A 25,219-nucleotide genomic window follows, 5' to 3' on the forward strand; every position below is an offset into this window, starting at 1 on the left:
TCACCCAGTGTCACCTTGGGCCCAGGGACTGTGTCCCTTCTCCCAGTGTTCCCCAGTGTCCCCCAGGACCCCAGGCACCGTGTCCCCTCTCCCAGTGTCCCCAGTGTCACCCAGTGTCCCCCAGTTTCACCTTGGGCCCAGGGACTGTGTCCCTTCTCCCAGTGTCACCCAGTGTCACTCAGGACCCCAGGGACCATGTCCCCTCCCCCAATGTCCCCCAGTGTCCCCCAGTGTCACCTTGGGTCCAGGGACTGCGTCCCCTCTCCCAGCGTCACCCAGTGTCCCCCAGTGTCACCAAAGACCCCAGGGACCACGTCCCCTCTCCCAGTGTCCCCCAGTGTCCCCCAGTGTCACCTTGGGCCCAGGGACTGCGTCCCCTCTCCCAGTGTCCCCCAGTGTCCCCCAGTGTCACCCAGTTTCACCCAGTTTCACCTTGGGCCCAGGGACTGTGTCCCTTCTCCCAGTGTCACCCAGTGTCCCCCAGTGTCCCCCAGCGTCCCCAGTGTCCCACTCCAGACTCACCCCCAGGAAGGGCACAAACTTCTGGTAGGAATCCTCGTCCGGGCTGGGGACAGAGGGGACAGAGGGGGACATTCAGGGCTGGCCCTGTCCCCCCCCATGTCCCCTGTCCCCCTATATCCCCATGTCCCACATCCCTGTCCCCGTGCCCCCCGCCTCATGTGTCCCCCATGTCCCCACCATGTCCTGCTGTCCCCATGTCCCCAAGTCATCGTCCCCCACATCCCACTGCCCTCTTCTGTCCCCCCATGTCCCCCATGTCCCCATGTGTCCCCATATCCCCATGTCCCTAAATCCCCATGTCTTCCATGTCCCCCATGTCCCCCCATGTCCCCATATCCCCCCATATCCCCCCATGTCCCCCCCATGTCCCCCCATGTCCCCCCATATCCCCCCATGTCCCCCCCCATGTCCCCATGTCCCCATATCCCCCCATGTCCCCATGTCCCCCATATCCCCCCATGTCCCCATGTCCCCATGTGTCCCCCTGTCCCCCCCTGTCCCCCCCGTCCCCCCTCACGCCGTCTCCGGCCGTGCCAGCATGGCCTCGGCCACCGGCAGGTTCTGGACCGTCCCCGCGCCCGCCACGAAGCTCAGGATGCGTCCGGTGACACTGAACGGCTCTGGAATACCGGAGAGCACCCATGGGTGCCCCCACCAACACCACCCTTGGGTGCCCCAACCCCACCCTTGGGTGCCCCAAGTCCCAACGGTGCCTCCCACAAAACCAACCATGGGTTCCACCACCCGTGGGTGCCCAACACCCACCTGTGGGACCTCAACACCCATCCATGGGTGCCCAACACCCACCTATGGGACCTCAACACCCATCCATGGGTGCCCAACACCCACCTATGGGTGCCCAATCCCCACCCATGGGTGCTAAAACCCCACCCATGGGTGCCAAATCCCCCCCAACACCCACCTATGGGACCTCAACACCCACCTATGGGACCTCAACATGCACCCATGGGTGCCCAATCCCCCCCAACACCCACCTATGGGACCTCAACACCCACCCCTGGGTGCCCAATCCCCACCCATGGGTGCCCAATCCCCCCCAACACCCACCTATGGGACCCCAACACCCACCCATGGGTGCCCAATCCCCCTCAACACCCACCTATGGGACTTCAACACCCACCTATGGGTGCCAAATCCCCACCCATGGGTGCCCAGTCCCCCCAACACCCACCTATGGGACCTCAACACCCACCCATGGGACCTCAACACCCACCCATGGGTGCCAAATCCCCCCAACACCCACTTATGGGACCTCAACACCCACCCATGGGTGCCCAATCCCCCCAACACCCACCTATGGGACCCCAACACCCACCCATGGGTGCCCAATCCCCCCAACACCCACCTATGGGACCCCAACACCCACCCATGGGTGCCCAATCCCCCTCAACACCCACCTATGGGACCTCAACACCCACCCATCGGACCCCAACACCCACCCATGGGTGCCCAACACCCACCTATGGGTGCCCAATCCCCCCAACACCCACCTATAGGACCTCAACACCCACCCATGGGTGCCAAATCCCCCCCAACACCCACCCATGGGACCCCAACACCCACCCATGGGTGCCAAATCCCCCCCAAAACCCACCCATGGGTGCCCAACACCCATGGGTGCCACCTCAACACCTATGGAATCCCAATCCCACCACCTTTGGGTGCTCTCTGCCCCCCCCCCCCCCCCCCCCGCCCCCAAGGAGGTGGTTCCAAGGCTCTGGGTGGGTGGTGGCACCCATGGGTGCTCCCTTACCGGTGGGTGGGGGCTCGCTGCGCCCGAAGAGCTCACGCCAGGGTGGGTCGAGGAAGGCGGCGGCGTAGCGGGTGTCGAGGGAGCCCAGATACTGCGCCACAGGGTGGGGGCCTGCGCAGCACCCATGGGTGCTCACGGTCACCCTTGGGTGCTCCAGGGGCCTCACAGCTCCAAGGGGTGCTATAGGTGCTCCCTAGTTCTTGTAGGTGCTGTGGGTGCCCCACGGGTGCTATAGACGCTCTAGGTGCCCCACAGGTGGTATAGGTCCTATGGGTGCCCCATGGGTGCTGTAGGTGCTCAAGGGGCTCCATGGGTGCTATGTGTGCCCCATGGGTGCTATAGGTGCTCCAGGGGCTTCATGGGTGCTATGGGTGCCCCATCGGTGCTATAGGTGCTCCAGGGGCTCCATGGGTGCTGTGGGTGCTATGGGTGCCCCATGGGTGCTATGGGTGCTATAGGTGCTCCAGGGGCTCCATGGGTGCTATAGATGCTCTATAGGTGGTGTGGGTGCTCCATAGATGTTATAGGTGCTACGGGTGCCCCATTGGTGCTATGGGTGCCCCATGGGTGCTGTAGGGGCTCCAGGGGCTCCATGGGTGCTATAGATGCTCTATAGGTGGTGTGGGTGCTGTGGGTGCTCCATAGATGTTGTAGGTGCTATGGGTGCCCCATTGGTGCTATGGGTGTCCCATGGGTGGTGTGGGTGCTATGGGTGCCCCATAGATTTTGTAGGTGCTATGGGTGCTATAAGTGCTCCGTAGGTGGTGTAGGTGGTGTGGGTGCTCCATAGATGTTGTACTGTAGGTGCTATGGGTGCCCCATTGGTGCTATGGGTGCCCCATGGGTGCTGTAGATGCTATGGGTGTCCCATGGGTGGTGTGGGTGCTATGGGTGCCCCATAGATGTTGTAGGTGCTATGGGTGCTATAAGTGCTCCGTAGGTGGTGTAGGTGGTGTGGGTGCTCCATCGATGTTATAGGTGCTATGGGTGCCCCATTGGTGCTATGGGTGCCCCATGGGTGCTGTAGGGGCTCCAGGGGCTCCATGGGTGCTATAGATGCTCTATAGGTGGTGTGGGTGCTGTGGGTGCTCCATCGATGTTGTAGGTGCTATGGGTGCCCCATTGGTGCTATGGGTGCCCCATGGGTACTGTAGGTGCTATGGGTGCCCCATGGGGGGTGTGGGTGCTATGGGTGCTCCATAGATGTTGTAGGTGCTATGGGTGCTATAGATGCTCTAGATGCCCCACAGGTGGTGTAGGTCCTATGGGTGCTCCAGGGGCCTCATGGGTGCTATGGGTGTCCCATGGGTGCTATAGATGCTTGAGGTGCCCCACAGGTGTTGTAGGTGCTATGGACGCCATGGGTGCTCCAAGTGCCCCATGGGTGCTATGGGTGCCCTACGGTGCTATGGGTGCTCTGGGTGCCCTATGGGTGCTATGTGTCCCCTATGGGTGCTCTGGGTGCCCTATGGGTGCCCTATGGGTGCTGTGGGTGCCGTACCGAGGGGGACGAGGAGGAAGCGGAGGCAGTTGAGCCACTCGGGGCTTTGGGGGCCCAGGAGCCGCACGAAGGCGCGCAGGAGGGCGCTGTGGAACGAGGACCCCCCCACGGCCACCACCTTCAGCCCCCGGGGGGGCAGCACCGAGACGCTCCACCTGGTTTTTGGGGGGGGGGGGGGGGGATACATATGGGGTGGGGGGGTCAGGGGGCACCCATGGACGGGGGGGGGTATCCATGGAGGAGGGGGGTATTGGGGGGGGCACCCATGGAGAGGGGGTGTAGGGTGGGGGCATCCATGGAGGGGGGGTGTATCGGGGGGGGGCATCCATGGAGGGGGGCATCCATAGATGGGGGGGCATAAATGGAGGAGGGGTCAGTAGGGTTTTGGGGGGGTCACTGGGGGGGTCAGGGGGTGTTTAGGGGGGCCATAGGGGTTAGTGGAGGGGGTCAGTGGGGTTTTGGGGGGGGTCACTGGGGGGGTCAGGGGGTGTTTAGGGGGGCCATAGGGGTTAGTGGAGGGGGTCAGTGGAGTTTTAGGGGGGTCAATGGGGGTCACTGGGGGGGTCAGGGCTGTTTGGGGGGGTCACGGGGGGGGTCAGTGGGGGTGTTTGGGGGGGGCCATAGGGGTTAGTGGGGGGGGTCAGTGGGGTTTCGGGGGGGCCACTGGGGGGGTCAGGGGTGTTTGGGGGGTCCATAGGGGTTAGTGGGGGGAGGTCAGTGGGGTTTTGAGGGGGTCAATGGGGGTTACTGGGGGGGTCAGGGGTGTTCAGGGGGGTCCATAGGGGTTAGTGGGGGTGTCAGTGGGGTTTTGGGGGGTCAATGGGGGTCACGGGGGGGTCAGTGGGGTTTTCGGGGGGTTAATGGGGGTCACTGGGGGGGGTCAGTGGGGTTTTGGGGGGGTCCATGGGGGTTTGTGGAGGAGGTCAGTGGGGTTTGGGGGGGTCCATGAGGCGGTCAGTGGGGTTTTGGGGGGGTCACTGGGGGGGTCCGATTTTTTTGGGGGGTCCTTGTGGGGTCAGGGGGTGACGGGGACCCCCCCCCAGGCTTTTGGGGGGTCACTCACAGCCTCTGCAGGCGGGTGAGAAGGGCGCTGAGCACCGCCGGCAGTTCCCCCCCCGTGGCCCCCACGGCCATCAACCCCTGCGCCTGCAGCAGCTCCCACACCCACTGCGGGGGGGGGACACGTGAGGGACCCCCCCTTTGACCCCCCCACCCCCCAAAACCTTCCTGACCCCCCAAAACGCCCCCACTGACCCACCCATAGACACCCTATGGGGATCTTCACTGAACCCCCACACTCACCCTTTGAGGAGGGGGGGTAGCATTAGAGACACCCCCCAAACGTCCTTGACCCCCCCAAAAAGCCACTGACCCCCCCAGTGACCCTCATTGACCCCCCAAACACGCCTGACCCCCCCCACTGACCCTCATTGACCCTCCCAAAACCCCACTGACCCCCCCAGTGACCCCCATGGACCCTCCCAAAACCCCACTGACGCCCCCAATAACCCCTATAGACCCCCTCAAACACCCCTGACCCCCTCACTGACCCCCCCCCAAAACCCCACTGACCCCCCCAGTGACCCCCATGGACCCCCCCAAAACCCCAGTGACCCCCCCAATAACCCCTATGGACCCCCCCAAACACTCCTGACCCCCCCACTGACCCTCACTGACCCCCCCCAAAACCCCAGTGACCCCCATGGATCCCCCAAAACCGCACTGACCCCCCCCCCACTAATCCCCATGAACCCCCCCAAAACCCCACTGACTCCCCCATAACCCCCATGGACCCCCCCAAAACCCCACTGACCCCCCCAGTGACCTCTATGGACCCCCTCAAAACCCCAGTGACCCCCCCAGTGACCCCCATGGACACCCCAAAACCCCACTGACCCCCCCATAACCCCCATGGACCCCCCCAAAACCCCACTGACCCCCCCAGTGACCTCTATGGACCCCCTCAAAACCCTACTGACCCCCCCACTGACCCCCATGGACCCCCAAAACCCCACTGACCCCCCCACTGACCCCCATGGACCCCTCCAAACACCCCTGAGCCCCCCCCACTAACCCCCATTGACCCCCAAAACCCCACTGACTCCCCCAGTGACCCCCATGGACCCCCCAAACAACCCTGACCCCCCCAGTGACCCCCATTGACCCCCTCAAAACCCCACTGACCCCCCACGTACTCCCCCAAAATGCCACTGCCCCCCCAGTGACCCCTATGGACCCCCAAAACCTCACTGACCCCCCAATAACCCCTATGGACCCCCCCAAAACCCCACTGACCCCCCCCACCAACCCCTATGGATCCCCCCAAACACCTCTGACCCCCCCAAAAAGCCACTGACCCCCCCAGTGACCCCCATTGACCCCCTAAAACCCCACTGACCCCCCCAGTGACCCCCATGGACACCCCCAAAACCCCACTGACCCCCCCCAGTGACCCCCATGGATCCCCCAAAACCCCACTGACCCCCCCACTAACCTCCATGGACCCCCCCAAAACCCCACTGACCCCCCATGGACGCCCCCAAACCCCCATACCCATAGGTGCTCCCCCACCTCACAGTTGCCCCCCCCCATAGGTGACACCCCCCACTCCATTAGGTGCCCCCCCAAATGCTCCCCCCACAGGTGCCCCCCCCACTCCATTAGGTGCCCCCCCAAGTGCCCCCCACCACACAGGTGCCCCCCCACTCCATTAGCTTCCCCCCCCCCAGATGCCCCCCCCCATAGTTGCCCCCCCCCCTCCATTAGGTGCCCCCCCAAGTGCCCCCCCCCAGGTGCCCCCCCCATAGGTGCCCCGCACTCCATTAGGTGCCCCCCCCATAAGTGCCCCCCCCATAGCTGCCCCCCCACTCCATTAGGTGCCCCCCCCCAAATGCTCCCCCCCCGGTGCCCCCCTCACTCTATTAAGTGCCCCCCCCAAATGCTCCCCCCATAGTTGCCCCCCCCCACTCCATTAGGTGCCCCCCCAAGTGACCCCCCCATAGGTGCCCCCCCACTCCATTAGGTGCCCCCCCCAAGTGCCCCCCACCACACAGGTGCCCCCCCACTCCATTAGGTGCCCTCCCAAGTGCCCCCCCATGTGCTCCCCCCCATAGGTGCACCCCCCAAGTGCCCCCCCATAGGTGACCCCCCCTCCATTAGGTGCCCCCCCCAAATGCTCCCCCCACAGGTGCTCCCCCCACTCCATTAGGTGCCCCCCCAAGTGCCCCCCCATAGGTGCCCCCCCACTCCATTAGGTGCCCCCCCAAATGCTCCCCCCACAGGTGCTCCCCCCACTCCATTAGGTGCACCCCCCAAGTGCCCCCCCATAGGTGCCCCCCCACTCCATTAGGTGCCCCCCCAAATGCCCCCACATAGGTGTCCCCCCCATAGGTGCCCCCCCCCACCGCATTGGGTGCCCCCCCCCAAATGCTCCCCCCAATAGGTGCCCCCCAAGTGCCCCCCATAGTTGCCCCCCCCACTCCATTAGGTGCCCCCCCCACAGTTGCACCCCCCATAGGTGCCCTCCCCACTCCATTAGGTGCCCCCCCCAAAGGTGCCCCCCCCAGGTGCCCCCTCCAAAGGTGCCCCTCCATACCTATAGGTGCTCCTCCCGCCCCACAGGTGCCCCCCCAAGTGCCCCCCCTCACCTGTCCCCCCCAGGTGTGCCCCCCCTCACCTGTCCCCCCCCTCACCTGTCCCCCCCACTCGGCGCTGTTGGTGATGGTGACGCTGTCAGGGACGGCGCCTTCAGGGCCCAGAGCTCTGCTCAGCTGCTCCCACAGCGCCCGGCGAGGCCACGGGGGGGTCTGGGGGGGCCATGGAACCATAAGGGCCTCAACATGGCACCACAATGGCCCCATAATGGCACCAAAATGGCCTCAAAATGGCCCCAAAATGGCCTCAAAATGGCACCAAAATGGCCCCAAAATGGCACCATAATGGCACCAAAATGGCCTCTCTATGGCCCCACAATGGCCTCTCTATGGCACCATAATGGCCTCTCTATGGCCCAATAATGGCACTACAATGGCCCCACAATGGCCTCTCTATGGCACCATAACGGCCCCATATCCCCCCACTGTCCCCCCCATGTCCCCCCAGTGTCCCCCCAGTGTCCTCCAGTGTCCCCGCAGTGCCCCCATGTCCCCCAATGTCCCCCAGGCCCCCCCCCATGTCCCCCCAGTATCCCCATATCCCCCCAGTGTCCCCTCATGTCCCCCCCAGTGTCCCCATAATGGCCCCTCTATGGCACCACAATGGCCTCTCTATGGCCCCACAATGGCCTCTCTATGGCACCATAATGGCCTCTCTATGGCCCAATAATGGCACTACAATGGCCCCACAATGGCCTCTCTATGGCAACACAATGGCCTCTCTATGGCACCATAATGGCCCCATATCCCCCCAGTGTCCCCCATGTCCCCCCATGTCCCCCAGTGTCCCCCCATGACCCCCCCAGTGTCCCCATGTCCCCTCTATGGCCCCACAATGGCCCCTTCATGGCACCATAATGGCCCCATAATGGCACCACAATGGCCCCTCCATGGCCCCATAATGGCCTCTCTATGGCCCCACAATGGACACTTCATGGCACCATAATGGCCCCATATCCCCCCAGTGTCCCCCCATGTCCTCCAGTGTCCCTCCAGTGCCCCCCCATGTCCTCCAGTGTCCTTCCAGTGCCCCCCATGTCCCCCAATGTCCCCCAGGCCACCCCCCATGTCCCCCCAGTATCCCCTCATGTCCCCCCAGTGTCCCCATGTCCCCTCTATGGCACCAAAATGGCCCCATAATGGCACCACAATGGCTCCTCCATGGCCCCATAATGGCACCACAATGGCCCCTCTATGGCCCCCATAATGGCCTCTCTATGGCCCCACAATGGCCTCCCTATGGCACCATAATGGCCCCATATCCCCCCAGTGTCCCCCTCCGTGTCCCCAGTGTCCCCCATGTCCCCCATGTCCCCCAGGCCCCCCCCATGTCCCCCCAGTATCCCCATATCCCCCCAGTGTCCCCTCATGTCCCCCCAGTGTCCCCATGTCCCCTCTATGGCACCATAATGGCCCCATAATGGCCCCACAATGGCTCCTCCATGGCCCCACAATGGTCCCATAATGGCACCACAATGGCCTCTCTATGGCCCCATAATGGCCTCTCTATGGCACCATAATGGCCTCTCTATGGCAACACAATGGCCTCTCTATGGCACCATAACGGCCCCATATCCCCCCAGTGTCCCCCCCATGTCCCCTCACGTCCCCCAGTGTCCCCCATGTCCCCCCAGTGTCCCCCATGTCCCCCCCCAGTGTCCCCATGTCCCCTCTATGGCCCCATAACGGCCTCTCTGTGGCCCCATAATGGCACCACAATGGCCCCATAATGGCCCCACGATGTCCTCTCTATGGCACCACAATGGCTTCTCTATGGCCCCGGAATGGCCTCTCCATAGCACTATAATGGCCTCAAAATGGCCCAACAATGGCGCCTCTATGGCCCCACAATGGCCTCTCTATAGCACCAAAATGGCCTCAAAATGGCACCACAATGGCCTCCCTATGGCCCCATAATAGCCCCATAATGGCATTATAATGGCATCTCTATAGCCCCACAAAGGCCTCTCTATGGCCCCGGAATGGCCTCTCTATGGCACCACAATGGCCTCTCTATGGCACCACAATGGCCCCTCTATCGCATCACAATGGCCTCTCTATGGCCCCACAATGGCCTCTCTATGGCCCCAGTGTCCCCATACCTGGCCCGGGGGGGGCTCTGGGGGTCGCTCACTTTCGGGGTTCCTCTCTCTCAGGGGGGTCCCACGACGCCCCCGTCCCGGGGGGGGCCCCGAGTCCACCCTGAGGACCACAAAACCCCCCCTTGAACCCCAAAACCCCCTTCTTGAATCCCAAAATCCCCCTCAGGGACCCCAAAATCCCCATTGAAACCCCAAATTTCCCCCCCAGAACCCCAAAATCCTCCCAGGGGACCCCAAAATCCCCCTTGAAACCCCAAATTACCCCCCCAGAACCCCAAAATTGCCCCCAGGGACTGCAAAATCCTCCTTTGAACCCCAAAATCCCCCTTTAAACCCCCAAATCCCCCCCAGGGGACTCCAAATTTACCCCCCAGAACCCCAAAATCCCCCACAGGGACCCCAAAACCCTCCTTTAAACCCCAAATCTCCCCCCCCAGGGACCCCAAAATCCCCCATTAAACCCCAAAATCCCTCTTTAAACCCCCAAATCCCCTTCGAAACCCCAAATTTCACCCCCAGAACCCCAAAATCCCCCTCAGGGACCCCAAAATCCCCCTTTAAACCCCAAAATCCTCCTTTAAACCCCAAATTTCCCCCCCAGAACCCCAAATTCCCCCCCCCAGGGACCCCAAAATGCTCCTTTAAACTCCAAAATCCCCCTTGAAACCCCAAATGTCTCTCCCAGAACCTCAAGATCCCCCTCAGGGGACCCCAAAATCCTCCTTTAAACCCCAAATTTCCCCCCCTGAACCCCCAAAATCCCCCCAGGAGACCCCAAAATCCTCCTTTACACCCCAAATTTCCCACCTGGAACCCCAAAATTCCCCCCAGGAGACCCCAAAATCCAACATTAAACCCCAAAATCCCCCTTGAAACCCCAAATTTCTCTCCCAGAACCCCAAAATCCCCCCAAGGGACCCCAAAATCCTCCTTTAAACCCCAAAATCCCCCTTGAAACCCCAAATTTCCCCCCCCGAACCCCAAAATCCCCCCCGAACCCCAAAATCTCCCCCAGGGGACCCCAAAATCCCTCTTTAAACCCCCAAATCCTCCTTTAAACCCCAAATTTCCCCCCCAGAACCCCAAAATCCCCCCGAACCCCAAAATCCCCCCGAACCCCAAAATCTCCCCCAGGGGACCCCAAAATCCCTCTTTAAACCCCCAAATCCTCCTTTAAACCCCAAATTTCCCCCCCAGAACCCCAAAATCCCCCCCAGGGGACCCCAAAATTCCCCTTTAAACCCCAAATTTCCCCCCCCAGAACCCCAAAATCCCCCCCAGGGGACCCCAACCCCCCCCTTTGGAGCCCTCCACTTTTTGGGGTGCCCTTACCTAGGGGGGGTCTTGAGTTTTTCGGGTACCCCCCCGAGTTCCAGCAGCGTCTCGGGGTCCCCCCGAGAGTCCTGGGGATAATCGGAGGGGTGAGGACACCCCAAAAGTGGGGGGAAAGGGGGGGGGGAATGGGGGGGAACCTCAAAAGTGGGGGGAAAGGGGGGGGACAATAGGGGGAACCCCAAAAGTGGGTGGGAAAGGGGGGGTTCGGGGGGGGTCTCACCTGAAACTCGGGCTCTGCACCCCCATCTTCGGGGGCTCCGCGCCCCCCCCGGGGCTCAGCCTGGAGGGAGGGGGGGGGATTGGACCCCCCCAAAGCCCTCCCAGTGCTCCCAGTACCCTCCCAGTACCCCCCCCAATAGGATGGACCGCCCCAAAAAAACCTCCCAGTGCTCCCAGTACCACCCAAATAGGTTCGAACCCCCCCAAAGCCCTCCCAGTGCTCCCAGTGCCCTCCCAGTACCCCCCCAATAGGATGGACCCCCCCCCAGTGCTCCCAGTGCCCTCCCAGTACCCCCCCAATAGGATGGACCCCCCCCCCAGTGCTCCCAGTGCCCTCCCAGTACCCCCCCAATAGGATGGACCCCCCTCCCATAGTCCTCCCAGTGCTCCCAGTGCCCTCCCAGTACCCCCCCAATAAGCTGGACCCCCCCTCAAAGCCCTCCCAGTGCCCTCCCAGTACCCCCCCAATAGGATGGAACACCCCTCCCATAGCCCTCCCAGTGCTCCCAGTACCCCCCCAATAGACTGGAACACCCCCCCAAAGCCCTCCCAGTGCTCCCAGTACCCTCCCAGTACCCCCCCAATAAGCTGGAACCCCTCCCAAAGCCCTCCCAGTGCTCCCAGTATCCTCCCAGTACCCCCCCAATAGGATGGACCCCCCTCATAGCCCTCCCAGTGCTCCCAGTGCCCTCCCAGTACCCTCCCAATAAGCTCGACCAGCCTCAAAGCCCTCCCAGTGCTCCCAGTAACCCCAATAGACTGGAACACCCCCCCCCGTAGCCCTCCCAGTGCTCCCAGTGCCCTCCCAGTACCCCCCGAATAGGATGGACCCCCTCTCAGAGCTCTCCCAGTGCTCCCAGTACCCCCCCAATAGATTGGAACACCCCCCCAAAGCCCTCCCAGTGCTCCCAGTGCCCTCCCAGTACCCCCCATAGGCTGGACCCTCCCCCATAGCCCTCCCAGTGCTCCCAGTGCCCTCCCAGTGCTCCCAGTGCTCCCACTAACCGCGGGGGGGCCCTCGCTGCCCATCTCCGTCTGAGAGCTCGACTGGGAGAGACCCTCGAAGAAGGGGCTGTGGGGACAGAGGCCATACTGGGGGATACTGGGAGAACTGGGAAAGAGGGGACGCCGGGGAAATGGGGCACTGGGAGCACTGGGAAATGGGGATACTGGGAGCACTGGGAAATGGGGATACTGGGAAATGGGGACACTGGGGGCACTGGGACACTGGTGGCACTGGGAAGTGGGGATACTGGTGGCACTGGGAACACTGGGAGCACTGGGAAATGGGGATACTGGGGATACTGGGACATGGGGACAGTGGGAAATGGGGATACTGAGGATACTGGGACATGGGGATACTGGGGACACCGGGATATGGGGATACTGGGATATGGGGATACTGGTGGCACTGCGATATGGGGATACTGGGATATGGGGACACTGGTGGCACTGGGACATGGGGACACTGGGATAGGGGGACACTGGGATAGGGGGACACTGGGAGATGAGGATACTGGGATATGGGGACACTGGGACATGGGGACACTGGGGACAATGGGATATGGGGATACTGGGATATGGGGATACTGGGGACACTGGGATATGGGGACACTGAAGACACTGGGATATGGGGACACTGGGATATGGGGACACTGGAGACACTGGGATATGGGGACACTGGGATATGGGGACACTGGAGACACTGGGATATGGGGACACTGGGATATGGGGATACTGGTGGCACCGGGACATGGGGACACTGGTGGCTTTGGGACACTGGGACATGGGGACACCAGTGGCACTGGGGCATGGGGATACTGGAGACACTGGGATACTGGGACATGGGGGCACTGGGACACTGGGGACACTGGGGACACTGGGATATGGGGACACTGGTGGCACTGGGACATGAGGATACTGGGAGACAGCAATACTGGGGACACTGGGACATGGGGACATGGGGACACTGGGACATGGGGACACTGGAGACACTGGGGACACTGGGACATGGGGACAATGGGACACTGGTGGCACTGGGACACAGTGATACTGGGGACAATGGGACACGGATACTGGGACACAGGAATACTGGAGACACTGGGATACTGGGACCTGGGGACACTGGGACATGGAGACACTGGGGACACTGGGACATGGGGATACTGGTGGCACTGGGGACACTGGGAAATGGGGACATTGGAATATGGGGACACTGGGACATGGGGACACTGGTGGCACTGGGACACAGCGATACTGGGGACACTGGGGGCACTGAGACACTGGGACATGGGGACATTGGAATATGGGGACACTGGGACACGGAGATGGGGATACTGGGGACACTGGGACATGGGGACATTGGAATAAGGGGACACTGGGATACTGGGACACTGGGGCATGGGGACACCAGTGGCACTGGGGCATGGGGATACTGGGACATGGGGATACTGGGACATGGGGACACTGGGATATGGGGACACTGGGACACTGGGATATGGGGATACTGGGGACACTGGGATATGGGACACTGGAATATGGGGATACTGGGATATGGGGACACTGGGACATGGGGACACTGGGATATGGGGATACTGGGGACACTGGGACATGGGAACACTGGGACATGGGGACACTGGGATATGGGGACACTGGGACACTGGGACATGGGGATACTGGGATATGGGGACACTGGGATATGGGGGCACTGGGACATGGGGACACTGGGATATGGGGACACTGGGATATGGGGATACTGCGACATGGGGATACTGGGATATGGGGACACTGGATATGGGGATACCGGGGACACTGTGATATGGGGACACTGGGGACAACGGGAAATGGGGAAACCATTGACACTGGGATATGGGGACACTGGGACATGGGGATACTGGGGACATTGGGACTAGGGACATGGATACTGGGACATGGGGATACTGGGGATACTGGGATATGGCGACACTGGGAAATGGGGATACCGGTGGCACTGGGACATGGGGACACTGGGACATGGGACACTGGGACATGGCGATACTGGGGACACTGGGACATGGGAATACTGGGACATGGGGACACTGGGACATGGGGACACTGGGATATGGGGACACTGGGATATGGGGACAATGGGACATGGGGACACTGGGACACTGGGACATGGGGACACTGGGACGTGGGGACATGGGAATACTGGGACATGGCCATACTGGGGACACTGGGACATGGGGACACTGGGACATGGGAATACTGGGACATGGGGACACTGGGACATGGGGACACTGGGATATGGGGACACTGGGATATGGGGATACTGGGGACACTGGGACATGGGGACACTGGGATATGAGGATACTGGGATACAGGGATACTGGGACATGGGGACACTGGGACATGGGGATACTGGGGACACTGGGACATGGGACACTGGAATATGGGGATACTGGGACATGGGGACACTGGGACATGGGGACACTGGGGACACTGGAATATGGGGATACTGGGACATGGGGACACTGGGATATGGGGACACTGAAGACACTGGGATATGGGGACACTGGGATATGGGGACACTGGAGACACTGGGATATGGGGACACTGGGATATGGGGATACTGGTGGCACCGGGACATGGGGACACTGGTGGCTTTGGGACACTGGGACATGGGGACACCAGTGGCACTGGGGCATGGGGATACTGGAGACACTGGGATATGGGGACACTGGGGACAACGGGAAATGGGGAAACCATTGACACTGGGATATGGGGACACTGGGACATGGGGATACTAAGACATGGGGACACTGGGGACAATGGGACACTGGGGACACTGGAATATGGGGATACTGGGACATGGGGACACTGGAATATGGGGACACTGGGCCGTGGGGCCCCGGGGCGTTGGGGCTGTGGGGCCGCGGTGTCGGTGTCGGTGTCCCCACGCACCGCAGGCGCGGTTTGGGGGAGCTGCGGACGCTGTCGCTGTCGTCGCGCTCAGCGCCGCTGTCGCTGGGGTTGAAGCTCTCCAGGGAATCGTAGAGAGCGTCGAGATCGGCGCCGACGGCGCCAAAGCGCCCCCGGGACACCCCCGGCTCCAGCGCGAAGGCGCCCTGGGGACAGCAATGGCACCCGATGGCACCCGCTGTCACCTCCCCGGGGACACACAGCACCCTGGGGACAGCACTGTCACCTCCTGCCACCTCCCAGGGACAGCACTGTCATCCACTGTCACCTCCCCGGGGACACCCTCGTCACCCAGTGTCACCCGTGTCACCCAGTGTCACCTCCCCAGGGCCATAGGACACCCCTGTCACCTAGTGTCACCTGTGTCACCTCCCCACAGCCATAGGACACTCTTGTCACCCAGTGTCACCTCCCCACGGCCAAAGGACACTCTTGTCACCCAGTGTCACCTTTGTCACCCAGTGTCACCTTCCAGGGCCATAGGACACCCATGCCACCTCGTGTCACCCATGTCACCCAGTGTCACCTCCCCAGGGCAATGGGACACCCTCGTCACCCAGTGTCACCCATGTCACCCAGTGTCACCTCCCCAGGGCAATGGGACACCCTCGTCACCCAGTGTCACCCTTGTCACCCAGTGTCACCCAGTGTCACCTTCCAGGGCCAAAGGACACCCTCATCACCCAGTGTCACCCGTGTCACCCGTGTCACCCAGTGTCACTCATGTCACCAAGTGTCACCCGTGTCACCCAGTGTCACCCATGTCACCCAGTGTCACCGAGTGGCCCCCCCCACACCCATGGGTGCCCCCAATGCCCCCCCCAGCACCCATGGGTGCCCCTTTACCTCCTCAGATACTTTGACCCTCTTGAGCAGAGCCACCACCTTCTGCTTGAAATTGGGCTGCTGGGGGGGCAGGGGGGGTCACAGCACCCATGGGTGCCCCCCAGCACCCATAAATGCCCCTCAGCACCCACTGACCCCCTCAGCACCCATAGGTGTTCCCCAGCACCCACTGACCCCCTCAGCACCCATAGGTACTCCCTCAGCACCCATTAACCCCCTCAGCACCCATAGGTGCCCCCCAGCACCCACTGACCCCTCAGCACCCATAGGTGCCCCCCAGCACCCACTGACCCCTCAGCACCCATAGGTGCCCCCCAGCACCCACTGACCCCTCAGCACCCATAGGTGCCCCCCAGCACCCACTGACCCCTCAGCACCCATAGGTGCCCCCCAGCACCCACTGATCCCCTCAGCACCCATAAGTGGTCCCTCAGCACCCACTGAACCCCCTCAGCACCCATAGGTACCCCTCAGCACCCATGGGTACCCCCTCAGCACCCATAGGTACCCCTCAGCACCCACTGACCCCCCAGCACCCATAGGTGCCCCTTAGCACCCATGGGTGCCCCCAGCACCCACCCTGCTGGTCGCCATGATCTTCCTCCTGGTCTTCTTCCCCTTCGGCAGCTCCTCCTCTTCATCAAAGAGGTCCTGGGGGGGAAAGGGGAGGGTAGCACCCATGGGTGGGGGTCAGGGTGGGACCCCCCCTCCAAACAGCACCCATGGGTGCCCCCCAGCACCCACCTGGGCCGGGAGGGGGTCCTCACTGCCCTCCGAGGAGAAGCTCTCGTCCTCCTCCTCCGAGAAGTTCTCCAAATCGGGGGAGCGATCTTTGGGTGGGGGAGCACCCATGGGTGGGGGGGAGCACCCATGGGTGGGGGAGCACCCAAAAACCCAAGGGGAGCACCCATGGGTGGGGGGGAAATAAGGAGGGGGGGAGGGGGGAGAGAAAAGGAGGGTGAACCCAAGGGTGTCACCGAGAGCTATGGGTGCTGTCAGCACCCATGGGTGCTCCTCGAGGGCCAATGGCGGCCATCAGCACCCATGGGTGCTCCTCAATGGCTGCCGATGCTCCCAGCGGCTACGGGTGTCCTCACACCCACCCCAGCACCCATGGGTGCTCCCCAGGCCCATAGATGCCCCCCAGCACCCATGGGTGCTCCCCTGCCCCAACGGTGACCCCCAAGCACCCATGGGTGCCCCCCAATCCCACACATGCTCCCAGCACCCATGGGTGTCCCCCAGTCTCAATGGTGCCCCCAAGCACCCATGGGTGCCCTCCAGCCCCACAGATGCCCTCCAGCACCTATGGGTGCCCTCCAGCCCCACAGATGCCCCCAAGCACCCATAGGTATCTCCCCACCTCCCTCAGCACCCATGGGTGCCCCCCAGCCCCATAGCTGCTCCCCAGCACCCATGGGTGCCCCCCAGCCCCATAGATGCCCCCAAGCACCCATGGGAGCCCTCCAGCCCCGTAGATGCCCCCCCAGCACCCATGGGTGCTCTCCAGCCCCATAGATGTCCCCAAGCACCCATAGGTATCTCCCCACCTCCCCCAGCACCCATGGGTGCCCCCCAGCCCCGTGGGTGCCGCGCAGCACCCATGGGTGCCCCTCACCGGCGAGCTTGCCCTTGGCCTCCTGGGGGAGGGGCTGGCTGGCCAGGGAGAGCACCCGCACCTCGGCCACCGGCACCCGCGTGGCCTTCACCGCCCGGTGCAGCACCAGCGCCAGCGCCCCCTCGCATGGGTGCTGCAGCACCTATGGGTGCGGGGACACCTCAGCACCCAAAGAGCAGCGCCGAGCACCCAAAATCCCACCAGGGAGCACCCAAAGCACATCATGGAGCACCCAAAGAGCACCAAGGAGCACCCAAAGCCCATCATGGAGCACCCAAAGCCCATCAAGGAGAATCCAAAATCCATCGTGGAGCACCCAAACCTCATCATGGAGCACCCAAAGCCATCATGGAGCACCCAAAGCCCATCGTGGAGCACCCAAACCCCATCAAGGACCACCCAAAATCCATCAAAGAGCACCTAAAACTCATCATGGAGCACCCAAAAAACATTGTGGAGCACCCAAAGCTGACATGGAGCACCCAACCCTCATGAAGGAGAACCCAAACCCCACACGGAGCACCCAAAAACCATCAAGGAGCACCCAAAGCCCACCAAGGAGCACCCAAACCCCATCATGGAGCACCCAAAGCCCATGAAGGAGAACCCGAACCCATCATGGATCATCCAAATCCCATCAAGGAGTGCCCAAAGCCCATTGTGGAGCACTCAAACCCCATCATGGAACACCCAAACCCCATCATGGAGTGCCCAAACGCCATCAAGGAGCATCCAAACCCCATCGTGGAGCACCCAAACCTCATGAAGGGGAACCCAAACCCCACATGGAGCACCCAAACTCCATCATGGAGCACCCAAAGCCCATCAAGGAGAACCCAAACCTCATCGTGGAGCACCCAAAGCCCATCATGGAGCACCCAAACCCCATTGTGGAGCACCCAAAGCTCATCAAGGAGAACCCGAACCCATCATGGATCACCCAAACCCCATCGTGGAGCACCCAAAGCCCATCAAGGAGCACCCAAACCCCATCATGGAGAACCCAAAGCCCATCAAGGAGCCCCCAAACCCCACTAAGGAGCACCCAAAATCCATCATGGAGCACCCAAAATCCATCAAGGAGCACCCAAAGCCCATCATGAAGCACCCAAAACTCATCATGGAGCACCCAAACCCCATCATGGAACACCCAAAGCCCATCAAGGAGCACCCAAAGCCCATTGTGGAGCACCCAAACCTCATCATGGAGCACCCAAAGCCCATTGTGGAGCACCCAAACCTCATCATGGAGCACCCAAAGCCCATCAAGGAGCACCCAAACCCCATTGCGAAGCACCCAAAGCCCACATGGAGCACTCAAACCTCATCAAGGAGCACCCGAACCCATCATGGATCATCCAAATCCCATCATGGAGCACCCAAAGCCCATTGTGGAGCACCCAAACCTCATCAAGGAGAACCCAAACCCCATCATGGAGCGCCCAAACCCTATCAAGGAGCACCCAAAGCCCATCATGGAGCACCTAAAGACCATCATTGAGCACCCAAAGCCCGCATTGAGCACCTAAAACCCATCAAGGAGCACCCAAGAACCATCAAGGAGCACCCAAACCCCAACAAGGAGCAGCCAAACCCCATCGTGGAGCACCCAACCCTCATGAAAGAGAACCCAAACCCCACATGGAGCACCCAAAGCCCATCATGGAGCACCCAAACCCCATCAAGGAGCACCCAAACCCCATCATGGAGCACCCAAAGCCCATCATGGAGCACCCAAACCTCACCAAGAAGCACCCAAAGCCCATCATGGAGAACCCAAAACTCATCATGGAGCACCCAAACCTCATCAAGGAGCACCCAAACCCCATCATGGAGAACCCAAACCCCATCATGGAGCACCCAAACCCCATTGTAGAGCACCCAAACCCCATCATGGAGCACCCAAAGCTCATCATGGAGCACCCAAACCCCATCATGGAGCACCCAAACCCCATTGTAGAGCACCCAAACCCCATCATGGAGCCCTCAAAGCTCATGATGGAGAACCCAAAACTCATCATGGAGAACCCAAAACTCATTGTGGAGAACCCAAAGCCCATTGTGGAGCACCCAAAGCCCATCACGGAGCACCCAAACCCCATCATGGAGCACCCAAAGCCATCATGGGGCACCCAAAACTCATGAAGGAGAACCCAAAACTCATTGTGGAGAACCCAAACCCCATCATGGAGCCCCCAAAGCTCATGAAGGAGAACCCAAAACTCATCATGGAGAACCCAAAACTCATCGTGGAGCCCCCAAACCCCAAGAAGGAGCCCCCCAAGGCCATGGTGTCCCCCCAAACCTCATCATGGAGAACCCAAAGCCTTCAAGGAGCACCCAAACCCCATCATGGAGCACCCAAACCTCATGAAGGAGAACCCAAAACTCATGAAGGAGAACCCAAAACTCATCGAGGAGCCCCCAAACCCCATGGAGGACCCCCCCAAAGGCCCCGGTGCCCCCCCACACCTCGGCCATGTCGATGAGCCCCACGGCGAGCGTTTTGTAGCCCAGGATGGTTCGGTTCTTGTAGCGCTTTCGCCGCTGGAGCATCACCTGCACTCGGTTCGCGTCGCGCTTGAGGAAATGGGGGTACTGGGGGGGGGGGGGGGCACCCCCAAAAGGAAAAAGGGGGGTGGGGAGGAGGTCCTCAGCACCCATGGATGGAGGAGGAGAAGGGGGGGGGGGCAGAGGAGCACCCATGGGTGCTGACCTGGAGGGAGAAGCTGAGCTGGAGGTCCGTCTCGGCGGCGCCGGAGGGCGGCAATGGGATCTCATTGGAGCGGAGAATGCGTTTGGAGCCCTGGGAAAAGGGGGGGGGACACCCCAAAAATATGGGGGGGGCACCTAAAAATATGGGGGAGGGGGACCTAAAAAATATGGGGGGGGGCCTGAAAATAGGGGGGGGCACCCAAAGGTGGAGGGGGGCACCTAGAAGTGGGTGGGAGGGCACCCAAAAATAGGGGGGGGCACCTAAAAATGGGGGGGGCACCCAAAAATATGGGGGGGGACCAAAAAATATGGGGGGGTACCTAAAGGTGGGGGGGAGGCACCTAAAAATGGGGGGGGGGCACCTGAAAATATGGGGGGGGCACCTAAAGGTGAGGGGGGGGCACCTAAACTCGGGGGGGGGGCACCTAAAAGGTGAGGGGGGGGCACCCAAAAAATGGGGGGGTACCTAAAGGTGGTGGTGGGGGAGAACCTAAAGGTGTCTTTTTGCCCCCACCCCCCCTTTTGCCCCCCCTCTTTTACCCCTTAGCCCCCCCTTTTTACCCCCCAGCCCCCCCTTTTTGCCCCCAGCCCCCCCTTTTTACCCCCAGCCCCCCCTATTTGCCCCCCAGTCCCCCTATTTCCCCCCAGCCCCCCTTTTTGCCCCCCAGCCCCCCCTATTTATCCCCCAGCCCCCCTTTTTGGCCCCCAGCCCCCCCTATTTGCCACCCAGCCCCCACTTTTACCCCCAGCCCCCCTATTTACCCCCCAGCCCCCCCTTTTTACCCCCATCCCCCCCTTTTTGCCTCCCAGCCCCCCCTTTTTACCCCCATCCCCCCTATTTACCCCCAACCCCCCCATTTGCCCCCAGCCCCCCCATTTACCCCATCCCCCCTTTTTACCCCTCAAACCCCCCTTTTTATCCCCCAGCCCCCCCATTTACCCCCCAGCCCCCTCCATTTACCCCAGCCCCCCCTTTTTACCCCCCAGCCCCCCCTTTTTGCCCCCAAGCCCCCCCTATTTACCCCCAGACCCCCCTTTTTTCCCCCAACCCCCCCTTTTTACCCCCCAGCCCCCCTTTTTACCCCCATCCCCCCCTTTTTACCCCCAACCCCCCCTTTTTACCCACCAGTCCCCCCTATTTACCCCTCAGCCCCCCCCTATTTACCCCTGGCCCCCCCTTTTTGCCCCCCAGCCCCCCCTTTTTGCCCCCCAGTCCCCCCTATTTACCCCTCAGCGCCCCCTATTTACCCCCGGCCCCCCTTTTTACCCCCCAAACCCCCCTTTTTACCCCTCAAACCCCCCTTTTTACCCCCCAAACCCCCCTTTTTACCCCTCAAACCCCCCTTTTTACCCCCCAGCCCCCCCATTTGCCCCCCAGCCCCCCCTTTTTGCCCCCCACCTGCAGTTTGAGGGCGATGACGACGGAGCCGAGGTGGTCTTTGGCCAAATCCTGGACCACCATCAACCGCTGGAGCCGCAGCGTAAAGAGCCTGGGGGGGGGCAAAAAGGGGGGGCACAGTGAACTGGGGGGGCCCTGGGGCGGGGGGGGGGGGCAAAAAGGGGGGGCACAGTGAACTGGGGGGGCTCTGGGGCTGGGGGGGGCAAAAAGGGGGGGCACAGTGAACTGGGGGGGCCCTGGGACCGGGGGGGGGGCAAAAAGGGGGGGCACAGTGAACTGGGGGGGCCCTGGGGCTGGGGGGGGCAAAAAGGGGGGGCACAGTGAACTGGGGGGGCCCTGGGACCGGGGGGGGGCAAAAAGGGGGGGCACAGTGAACTGGGGGGGCTCTGGGGCCGGGGGGGGCAATAGAGGGGGTAAAAAGGGGGGGCACAGTGAACTGGGGGGGGCCCTGGGGCAGGGGGGGGGCAATAGAGGGGGTAAAAAGGGGGGGCACAGTGAACTGGGGGCGCTCTGGGGCCGGGGGGGGCAATAGGGGGGAGTAAAAAGGGGGGGCACAGTGAACTGGGGGGGCTCTGGGGCAGGGGGGGGCAATAGAGGGGGTAAAAAGGGGGGGCACAGTGAATCGCGGGGGCTCTGGGGCGGGGGGGCAATAGAGGGGGGGCAAAAAGGGGGGGCACAGTGAACTGGGGGGCCCCTGGGGCCGGGGGGGGCAATAGAAGGGGGGGAAAAGGGGGGGCACAGTGAACTGGGGGGGCTCTGGGGCCGGGGGGGGCAATAGAAGGGGGGGAAAAGGGGGGGCACAGTGAACTGGGGGGGCTCTGGGGCCGGGGGGGGCAATAAGGAGGGGCACAGTGAATTGGGGGGGCTCTGGGGCCGGGGGGGGCAATAGAGGGGGGAAAGGGGGGGTCTGGGGAGGAAAGAGGGGGGACTGGGGGGGAAAAGTGGGGGTCTGAGGGGTAAAAAGGGGGTCTGGGGGGTAAAAAGGGGGGGCTGGGGGTAAAAAGGGGGGGCTGCGGGGAAAAGAGGGGGGCTGGGGGGTAAAAGGGGGGGCTGCGGGGAAAAGAGGGGGGCTGGGGGGTAAAAGGGGGGGCTGGCCTGAAAAGAGGGGGTCTGGAGGGGGAAAAAGGGGGGGTCTAAGGGTGAAAAGGGGGGGCTGGGGGGAGAAAAGGGGGGGTCTGGGGGGGAAAAAGGGGGGTCTGAAGGGTAAAAAGGGGGTCTGGGGCTAAAAAAGGGGGTCGGGGGCGTCCCAGTGGGGCTGATGGGGAAAAAGGGGGGGCAAATGGGGGGGGGATCCCTAAAGGGGGGGGCTCGGGGGGGATCCCAAAGTGGGGGTCGGGGGGGGACTAAAAGGGGGGTTCACAAAGGGGGGGTGTCTCAAAGGGGGGTGTCGGGGGGGGTCTCAAAGAGGGGGTCCGGGGGAGGTCTCAAAGGGGGGGTCGGGAGGGGGGACACTAAAAGGGGGGTTCCCAAGGTGGGGGGGCTCTCAAGGGGGGTCTCAAAGAGGGGTCTCAAAGGGGGGGTCTCAAGGGGGGGTCTCAAAGGGGGGGTCTCAAAGGGGGGTCTCAAGGGGGGGTCTCAAGGGGGGTCTCAAAGGGGGGGTCTCAAAGAGGGGGTCTCAAGGGGGGGTCTGAGGGGTAAAAAGGGGGTCTGGGGGTAAAAAAGGGGGGGCTGGGGGGGAAAAAGGGTGGTCTGAGGGGTAAAAAAGGGGGTCTGGGGGGAAGGGGGGGGGCTGGGGGTGAAAAGGGGGGGGCTGGGGGGTAAAAAGGGGGGCTGGCCTGAAAAGAGGGAGTCTGGGGGGGAAAAAGGGGGGATCTAAGGGTGAAAAGGGGGGGCTGGGGGGAGAAAAGGGGGGGTCTGGGGGGGAAAAAGGGGGGGTCTAGGGGTGAAAAGGGGGGGCTGGGGGGAGAAAAGGGGGGGTCTGGGGGGAAAAAGGGGGGTCTGAAGGGTAAAAAGGGGGTCTGGGGCTAAAAAAGGGGGTCAGGGGCGTCCCAGTGGGGCTGATGGGGAAAAAGGGGGGGCAAATGGGGGAGGGATCCCTAAAGGGGGGGGCTCGGGGGCGGTCCCAAAGTGGGGGTCGGGGGGGGACTAAAAGGGGGGTTCACAAAGGGGTGTCTCAAAGGGGGGTGTCGGGGGGGGGTCTCAAAGAGGGGTGTCGGGGGAGGGTCTCAAAGAGGGGGTCTCAAAGGGGGGGGGTCTCAAAGGGGGGTCTCAAAGGGGGGTCCAAGGGAGGTCCCAAAGGGGGGGTCGGGGGGGGGACACTAAAAGGGGGGTTCCCAAGGTGGGGGGGGTCTCAAGGGGGGTCTCAAAGGGGGGGTCTCAAGGGGGGGGGTCTCAAGGGGGGGGTCTCAAGGGGGGGTCTCAAAGGGGGGTCTCAAGGGGGGGTCTCAAGGGGGGGTCTCAAAGGGGGGGGTCTCAAGGGGGGGGGTCTCAAGAGGGGGTCTCAAGGGGGTGTCTCAAGGGGGGGTCCCGGTGTGGGGGTCTCAAAGGCTGGGGTCTCAAAGGGGGGGTCTCAAGGAGGGGTCTCAAGGGGGGGGTCTCAAGGGGGGGTCCCATGGGGGTTCTCAAGGAACGGGGGTCTCAAGGGGGGGTCTCAAGGGGGGTCTCAAAGAGGGTAGTCCCGGGGGGGGGTCCCGGGGTGGGGGTGTCTCACCTGGGCACGCAGCTCGGGGATCCCCTGTCCCCCTCCCAACTGGCGTAGAGGTTCATGGGCAGAGGGCGCGGGGGGGGCGGCGCGGGGGGGGCCGCGCTCGGAGCGGGGGGGGGAGGGGGGGTGGGGGGGGCGGCGCGGGGGGGGCGGGGGGAGCGCGGGGAGAGCAGCGCTCCGCCATCGCCGCCGCTGGGGGCGAAGCCACGCCCACCGCCACGCCCCTTCGGCGGCGGGAGGGGCGGAGGACACGCCCCCTCCGCCGGTGGAGGCGCTGTCAGCGAGGCCACACCCACCCGTCGCCTCATTGGCGGCGGGAGGAACGAGGCCACGCCCACCGGCGCGGCCACGGCGGAGGCCACGCCCCCTCTCGCCTCATTGGCTGCGTGATAATCGAGGCCACGCCCCCTCACCTCATTGTATGCGTGTGGCTCGAGGCCACGCCCACCTGTGCGGCTACAGCTGAGGCCACGCCCCCTCTCAATAGGATGCGGTGTCAATCAGGCCACGCCCCTTCTCTGGTGGATGCGGTGTCGCCGAGGCAACGCCCACCGATCGCCTCATTGGCTGCTTGTGGAACGAGGCCACGCCCACCACTTGCGACCACGGCTGAGGCCACGCCCCCTCTCGCCTCATAGGCTGCGGGAGGAACTTAGGCCACGCCCCCCTCCGTTGGCTGTTGCGTCACCGAGGCCACGCCCATCTTTTTTGCGGCCACGCCCCCTCATGACCCATTGGCTGCTATTTGGGATGAGGCCACGCCCCCTTAACTCACTGGCTGCGGGTGCGCCGAGGCCACGCCCACTTGTGCGGCTAAGGCTGAAGCCACGCCCCCTCCCACCCCATTGGCTGTGAGACCACAGTCCACGCCCCCACCTCATTGGCAGTGCCCGACTCGAGGCCACGCCCCCTCCCACCCCATTGGCTGCGC

The 25,219-nt window shown here is 62.8% G+C and overlaps 1 protein-coding gene across 1 annotated transcript in view; it reads right to left on the reverse strand.

Annotated features, from left to right (window-relative positions):
- PACS1 (phosphofurin acidic cluster sorting protein 1) overlaps nt 1-24,706 on the reverse strand; it is a 30,433-nt gene extending 5,727 nt beyond the window's left edge. Inside the window, exons 1-20 of the mRNA XM_054052463.1 lie at nt 24,702-24,706; nt 24,295-24,390; nt 21,645-21,735; nt 20,247-20,336; nt 20,003-20,128; nt 17,531-17,672; nt 16,657-16,742; nt 16,492-16,563; nt 15,913-15,972; nt 15,049-15,212; nt 12,112-12,178; nt 11,108-11,167; nt 10,885-10,955; nt 9,553-9,673; nt 7,490-7,603; nt 4,861-4,964; nt 3,798-3,952; nt 2,297-2,407; nt 1,040-1,142; nt 523-565 (exon numbers count right to left, since the gene is read on the reverse strand). Coding sequence (XP_053908438.1) covers nt 523-565; nt 1,040-1,142; nt 2,297-2,407; nt 3,798-3,952; nt 4,861-4,964; nt 7,490-7,603; nt 9,553-9,673; nt 10,885-10,955; nt 11,108-11,167; nt 12,112-12,178; nt 15,049-15,212; nt 15,913-15,972; nt 16,492-16,563; nt 16,657-16,742; nt 17,531-17,672; nt 20,003-20,128; nt 20,247-20,336; nt 21,645-21,735; nt 24,295-24,390; nt 24,702-24,706 — 1,881 coding nt within the window. The remainder of the gene's footprint in view (nt 1-522; nt 566-1,039; nt 1,143-2,296; nt 2,408-3,797; nt 3,953-4,860; nt 4,965-7,489; nt 7,604-9,552; nt 9,674-10,884; nt 10,956-11,107; nt 11,168-12,111; nt 12,179-15,048; nt 15,213-15,912; nt 15,973-16,491; nt 16,564-16,656; nt 16,743-17,530; nt 17,673-20,002; nt 20,129-20,246; nt 20,337-21,644; nt 21,736-24,294; nt 24,391-24,701) is intronic.
- Nucleotides 24,707-25,219: the final 513 nt, after the last annotated feature.

This window comes from Cuculus canorus, chromosome 34 (assembly GCF_017976375.1).
Source record: "Cuculus canorus isolate bCucCan1 chromosome 34, bCucCan1.pri, whole genome shotgun sequence".
NCBI classification, from domain to species: Eukaryota; Metazoa; Chordata; class Aves; order Cuculiformes; family Cuculidae; genus Cuculus; species Cuculus canorus.